The 7573-nt window shown below is 49.3% G+C and overlaps 1 protein-coding gene across 1 annotated transcript; it reads left to right on the forward strand.

Annotated features, from left to right (window-relative positions):
- The first annotated feature begins 5434 nt into the window (after window positions 1–5434).
- On the forward strand, window positions 5435–7168 carry LOC123064375 (uncharacterized). Its single transcript, XM_044487865.1, has 3 exons — window positions 5435–5596; window positions 6203–6490; window positions 6606–7168. The coding sequence occupies exons 2-3, from the start codon at window positions 6211–6213 to the stop codon at window positions 6881–6883; spliced, it is 558 nt and encodes a 185-aa protein (XP_044343800.1). The 5' UTR covers window positions 5435–5596; window positions 6203–6210; the 3' UTR covers window positions 6884–7168.
- Window positions 7169–7573: the final 405 nt, after the last annotated feature.

Here is a 7573-nt window from a genome sequence, read left to right on the forward strand (position 1 = left end):
CTCTCAGAAATTGTCGTAGATGTCTAATTTTATTCTGCCATCTCTCGACATGTGTCCTTCCCATCACCGGCTTAGCCCACTCATGTGCAATCATTTCCATAAATGCTTCTCGTTCAAACCAGCTTTGCTCGAAGGAGAAGATATTTTTATTTGCCACATGGGTAGCCTCACCCGAATCTAAAAAGAGTGGTGTATGATCCGAGATTGCTCTCTGCATCGCATGAACCGACACCAACGGATATTTTTGTTCCCACTCCACACTAGCAAGGACCCTATCCAACTTTTCATAAGTCGGGATAGGTAGCGAGTTGGCCCACGTAAACTGTCTACCGGTGAGCTCAATTTCTCTCAAGTTGAGGCTCTCGATAATCATGTTAAACATCATAGACCATCGCCCATCGAAATTGTCACTATTCTTTTCTTCTCTCCTCCTAATGATATTAAAATACCCCTGAGTAGTATCGGCAAATTGTCATCTCCACAAATCCGCACTAGATCAGCCAGAAAATCCGGTTTTAATTCAGGTTGTGCTGCCCCATATACCGCAACAAGCGACCATCGGAACCCATCCAATTTTGATCTTACCCTAAATTTAACCGAAAAATCACCATGAACCACATTAAGCACCTCTAACGTTTCACATCGTACTCCTAGTAAAATCCCGCCGGATCGTCCCCTAGGAGGTAAAATGTGCCAGTCAAAATTGATACCACTAGAGAGGGTTTGAAGAAATTGGGATGTGAAATTATCTCGTCCCGTTTCCAAAAGTGCTAAAAATCTAAGTGATGCTCTAACGTTGTCTCTGCTAAGAATGTTTGTTTAGCCAAGTCTGCTAGACCTCTGCTATTCCAAAAGCGCCCTTTCATAAATCATCATGAAATTTTTTCTTAAGCTTAACTCTAGCACTTCTTCGTACTGCCGAAGTAGGATAAATTTTCCGCTTCCAGGGTCGTTTGGGCTTCTCCTCAACACCCTGCGGGACGATATTATTATCAATGCCAGTCAGTGCCTCCTCCATCAAGATAGGCTCTGCCGCTTCAGTGATCTCAACCTCCTCCTCATCCTCAGCCTCGGCAGTAGGCAACATATTATTACAAATATTTGCTAGATCATTAATCCCTAAGTTATTCATGTCATTGTCATTCATAGGCTGGATAGAGGCAAGATTACGAATGATCTCAGAAACCCTCTCCGCTTCTAAGTCTAAGAGATCATTAACGGATTTGACGACCTCGGTTTCATTTGATCCCAAAGAAATACCTAAGTCGTTTGCCTTATCAACTATTTCATTCTCAGAGAAGTGCAAAATTGAACAACTTTTATCAAAAGACGCACCTGCAGTAGTCTCGGCGTGACGGAGCATGGCTGCCCTCTTGGCACGCTCTAGCTGTAAGTCGTCCGCATCCGGCTGTCCCTGGATCCGGTTGCTGACACGCCTGCCCGACACGGATCCGCTATCCCTCCAAAAGCGATGAGCTCCTCCGTCGTCCTCTCGCGAGGAAAACAGTCAGGACTCCCCCGCCCCTCCCTTATCGTTCGTGAAGAAGGGAAGGGCGCAGGAGGGTGGGCCTCCGCAGCCGAGGACAGGGGGAGGTGGGACCGTGGTGACGCCTGCTCACTAGTCACATCCCCCCTCTCTTTCGCGGAAAGCGTCGTCCCACAGCCAGTCTAGTCGGTATAAACCTGCGGTGGGGTTACGACGCAGGACTCCTTCCCGCATCTCACCCCCAGCTCGCCATCTTGGATTGAATGATCCCGTGGAGGGGTTGCAGCACGGGATTCCTTCCCGCACCCGACCCCCAGCTCGACCGAAGATGCCGGAGTGGGAGGAACGCCATAGAGCTCCTGTCCAGGTGCCCCTCCTAGCGAAGATAAGCCAGGTGTAGGTAGCTGGATGCTATGGGCCTCCTGCCCACAGCCCCCCATACCCACGGCCAGACCAACATAGCCCCCCCTCACACTAGCTGTAGACTCCGCGGTCGTCTCCTCCCCGGCAAGACTCGGCATTGGTGGTAGCTCAAGTTCCGCCGGGTCGTCAGCCTCGACCCTAGTGCTCCACAACCGACTAGGAGCAGATCCCGGTGCAAAGAGCCAAAACGGAGCGAGTTCATCGGAGTAGTGGACGGGGGCGCCTCTTTGGTAGAATTATCTACCCTATCTGGCCGTGCAGGCCCCTTGTCCGACTCCGGCAGTGTATCATCGGCCCCCTTATCATGATCTCCGGTCGCACCGCCTCCCTCAGTTGTATCCATGTCCTGTGTCTCATCCCCATCCTGGGAAACTGCAGTATCCTTGATCTCAAGCTCTAAGACATAAGTGACTCCAGCATATGTCCATCTGACAACATCTGGTATGTGCTCAATACTCGCAACACTGACCAACAACCTTGCCGCTCGATGTGCACGAGTGAATGGCATGTCAACCTTTTTTGTCTTACCAATCATTGCACCCAAACTCCAAGCAATCAAAAAGTGTTTACCAGTTTAGGTGGCACGCCATAGAAACGTACCCACACCTTCTCTAAAGGTGTACCCTCAGGTTCGTCCTGCTTCCACTCGTCGAAAGCGATAACAATGTTTGTGCTTGCAACTCTGCATAAACCCCACTTAAGAAAATGCATCTGATCCTCTCTAGTGGGAAAGTCTACCTTGTAAGTCTGACCTTCTAACTGATCCAAATGCCAATGATAATTACCTGGCACTAATTCACGAAGCTATCTCACGATCTGAGCCTCAGTCAACTGTCCATTAGTAACTCTGATTACTGTCGGGAAGGAACTCTCAACCATCTGCGGTAAAAGGTCCACCTCCGGTGTCTCAAAGAACATCAACTCCTTAAAGCAGACCCCAAAAATGTTAATACCAGGCTTAGGACCGGAAAGGAGAGGACAGTCCCCGGTGACATGCTGGGAGCGAAGGCAATAATCACAGAGCTCATTCATACACTCTGCGACGAAATGACCCGGCTCACCACATCTATAGCAAGGCAATTTTTTCTTCTTAATCGCCCACTTTGAGAGTTTTTCTCCCTCCGGTTTCTCCAGACTCACCGGAACCTGCACTTCTGCCAAAGCCCTAACCGTGTCCACTGCCGCCGCGGGTAGTGTGGGTGATTCTCCCACCTCAGGCGCGACGTGGTCGATCTCCTCCCCCGCAGTCAACTCCATAGCAGGCGGTGGTGGCGGTGGGTAGTGTCGGGGCAGTGGTGGGCGTCTCCCTCTCCCACCGCTACGATATCCTCCTCGGAACCGATTTCTGGGTCCGGCAACACCTTCAACAAAATTACCGGGCGGACCTTGAAAACGTCCGTTGTCCTCATCATTATACCTATCAGAGCCATGGCCACCACCGGAAGAAGATCCACGGTGTCGTCCCTCACCGTAAGCATCATATCCATCATCTCCCTACTGTACGTACCGATTATAATTCTGCCCATCTCTGCTGTACCCACTGTAGCCACCACGCCCTTGCGCACTGCGATCCCTTCCTAGTGCCGGTGCCTTGGATGCTGGTTGCTGCAGCGGTTCCTCCGGCAGACGCGCATTCGCCCTAGCCGGCAGGCCGGTGTGTCCAACAGTGGAGCCACGGCCTGTACCACCAGCCGCGACAGGAGGGGTGCCACGACCGGTTCCGACCACTGCGGCGGCACCCAGGACGCCTCGACCGACCGCGAGTTGTGCTGCAGGCTGCTGCCTCGCTGAAGGAGTGCCGCGTCCAGTCCCCGCTGCGATCGTCGCGACAGGCTTGGCAGGCGGCGGCTGCCTCACGGGAGGAGGAGGGGCACCACGGCCAGCCCCAGCGGCGGGAGGAGGAGCTCCGCGGCCGGCCATCGTGCCGGCGACGAAGATCCTGGTCGCCCTGCCCGGCCCGAGCGAAGGAAACCCAGGCGATCGAGAAACCCTAGCCGAAACGACGTGAATCGGCCTGGGCCTCGACGCTACATGCATGCACGAAGGCAGAACGGCCGACTCGTCTTGGGCCTCTGGCTGGGCCGTATGCCCCACTTCCAGAGAGCCCACGACCGCTGTCAGTGCATCGTCCACATCGAGACCGAGGAGCGAATTCAAACGCGCCTTCCTGGCCACTCGAATCACGCACACCGAGGTCGCCACCGGCGATCGCTGCGGCATCGGCCTCAATAACTTCCCTTTCTTGCCTTTCTTTTTCCTAGTGACTAATGTCCAAGACTCCGGAATAAAATCTGACAATGTAACAAGTTCCCGAGATACCTTAGGAACTGGGCCAATCCAAGGTTTAACCATTTTCTTCAACACCGGAGCTTTTGATCGAGGCCGCTCCGTTGGACGTTGAGATTCCGGCGATCTCTTCGGTCCGGACGTAAACACTGGCAACTGCTCGGCCTGTCCGATCACTCCCTCACCTTCATCATCGCTGTCGATTAGAACCCAGAACCGCCCTCCCGGTCGATCCCAACTTGTGATGTTCATCGTGTTCGTCAGATCATCCAATTCCACCGCCGTGATCTGATCAACCTGCACACATTGACCAACAACGACAACATAGTCATCTAACGAAAAACGAAATCCTACCTTGATCTGTTCTCCATCCGGGAGGTAATCCCCAGCCTTGATGTCATTCTCCAGATCCAACAAAACCATCCATCTAGATGATGGAGTGAATCGGAGACGCCCCGTGATCCAATTATCAGGATCAGCCTCAAGAGCAAAAAGGGCCTGCCACTGCCTCCATTGTGACCTCTCTTGCCCGATCTCGCCATCTGACTTGGCACGGAGATCCACTGCCGCCGCCATCTCTGGATCTGCCCCTCCCTCTAATGGCGCCACCGCGCGAATGGGAGAAGAGGTCGGATCCGCCGCCGCAGACTCCCCTGAAGACGCGCCGATGGCGATGCAGGTCTTGTCCGCGGTAGAGGCGGGCGGCGAAGATCGACCAGCCGGCGGCCGGTCGTCGGGCGGTCTCATGCCTCGAGCAGCGTCTTGAGATATCTTTATATGTTTGGCTTTTAATAGTTAGGCTTTAGTGGTAGTAAACATACATGTATAGTTTACTAAAACGTCTTTCTGAATACCATTTGTTGCATATATACAAATTTTCACATATATTTTTAGCAATATGGCATCTCATCTTTTACGTGTGAACTTGCAAAATTCGTAAATGAAGATATGATATAGTTCCATGTATAATGCAGACTAGTATTTCTAATTACCTCAAACATGCCTCCTTCCATATTAATATACTAGCATGTATCCCCCCACCAAAGGCCATGCCTATAGGCAGTTTCGGCCCCCACTTTGCAGTGGGTCCCACGGTGAACTGTGTAACCCAACTGCCGCACGCCATCATTAAGGCACCCCACGCCTCCTTCCTCTTCCCCTTCCCCTTCCCTCTTCCCCTCCTGTAGATGAAAAAGACCCAGCTCGATTACCCCCCTCCAAAGTAGGCAGATCCACGACTCTTCTTCCGCTATTCTCTTCCTTGGTTGAGCCGCACTGTCATTTATCTTGCAGGCGAGGTACCCTCCGGGACTGACTTTCTTGGAGTTAATTTTGCGCTGGTTTGCCTTGGCCGTGACACTGAAGCACTTGGAGTAAGAAGGGGAAGCGGAGAAAAAGAAGGTTCGCTCCATGCCATCTCTTCCCAGATTCGTTATTTTAAGATGAAATCTCTTTGAGACTTGATAATTGATTAGTAGCCTTCCAGATGCTAGAGCTTTGAAGTTAGATTTCTTTGAATGTACTGCATACTAAAGCATTTGGATGTTTGTCTTTATCACTTGCTGTATGAAAATGCTCCCTTTTTTTTTGAGGACCCTCAAAATACCCCCTTTGTACCAAAATGTAAGATGTTTTTTCGTTTTTCTTAGGGCATAAGAAACGTCTTACATTTTGTCATGGTGGATTAATTTTGTATCGCATTACTCATCAGTAGTATTTCATTTGTTTTACATTTTTACCACCTGTAATAATGTATGCCCAGTGCTCTAGGAGAGTTTGTCAAGGTAAAAGTAACAGTTACGGGAATGTATCGTTTGATATGATATTTGCTATCTCAATTTGTAAAGAGTGATAAGCTTCTTTCGTTACTGTTGCTTCCGTTGCTACTTTCATGTTTCCTTACCCCTTCGGAGTGAAATGTTTGGTGGATGACATTGTTTAAGCTTCATTTGATTCCAGTGCCACTCTTCATTAATAATCATTACTCACACAATTTTACTATTTCAGGCCACACAATGACAATAATAGATTTCATAGACGTGATTGATGATATTGTTGACTTGAGCGGCGATGAGGAGACTGTTGAAAGGGCGACGTTGCTTGGTACGCAGGCTCTTTTGATCCTATCTGGTGAAGGAAGGCAAGATGCACAGGCTGGTGAAGGAAGGCAAGATGATACTGAGTCCGGAAATGCTTTGGTAGCCGCCACATTTTCTCCAAGTATGGAAAAGGCGCCTCTTGATACGGCTGTATCACAGAACTCTCCTCACTCTCCAACAGCAGCGCTATTCGCCAGTAAATTCTTCTCTGTCGCTTTGTTAGTTCACTTGTCTGATTATCCTGCAAACAATCTATATCAAGCAAATGTTCCAGCGAATTTCCATTTGAAATTAACAGTGACCTGCTGCAGGCTCAGCTACTACCACTCCGACGGCTCTGTCCTCTGAACGTAGTGATGCGAAGCTGGTGAGTGTGAAGGTGAAACGGCCTGGGAGGAACTACCACACGGGGGGTACTCCTAGGAGAAGTCCTAGACTTGAAGAGAATAAAAGGTGCCGTAACAAGTCTACAGAAGAGCTGGCAGCCGATTGCAAGAGCCCTAACATGCTTGAGCAAGCAGAGGAATCAGCTGCCTCTAGTCAGAATGCAGGTTCTGCAAAGATCCTCTATACAAACCCTGCAAACTAAGGTAGTTGAATGAATATGATCCTCTATGAAACTGTCTAAGTGTCATTGCCCTAGAGGGATCGGGACTTGTGTTGCCCCATCTATCTCAGGAAATTATATTTGGCCCTTTGTCTCGAACCACTAGGGCATCTTGTAAAATTATGGAACTATGGTTTACTATGTAAGTTGCTCATCACTTGATTATCTACTGAGTTTATGATGCTACAGTGTCTAGTGATTGTAAATGCTGGTTTTCTTCAGCAATTTCTGACGGTTCCAATTGGAAACTACTGAAAATTCTCGTGATTTCCCATTGTACATAATTTGTTTAGAGTGTAACCTGTGGGTTTTAGCTGAATACAGAACTATTGATGTCCATGTGCATTTGTGTCGTATAATGTATGACAAGCTGCTGCTTCCAGTTAAATATCTCAGAAGAGATTTTGAACTTGTTTTGTCATGCATATTCTTAGGTGGTATTTTCATGTACTTGGAAAAAGACTTACAGATTGGTAGTAGATTATTGGCTTTTTTTTCGTCAAAATCTTCATAAACAGAGTCTAAAAGTTCAAAGTAACAATTGAAACACATATGGTCTGTTAGAATTAATCCGAGGCGCGTAGTCGATTGTTCGAGGAACAAGCGATCACATGAGACACAACACCCGGATTTGTTAACGGGGTTCATTGAATTCGGCTACATCCCCGAGGC

This window comes from Triticum aestivum, chromosome 3B (assembly GCF_018294505.1).
Source record: "Triticum aestivum cultivar Chinese Spring chromosome 3B, IWGSC CS RefSeq v2.1, whole genome shotgun sequence".
Lineage (NCBI taxonomy): Eukaryota > Viridiplantae > Streptophyta > Magnoliopsida > Poales > Poaceae > Triticum > Triticum aestivum.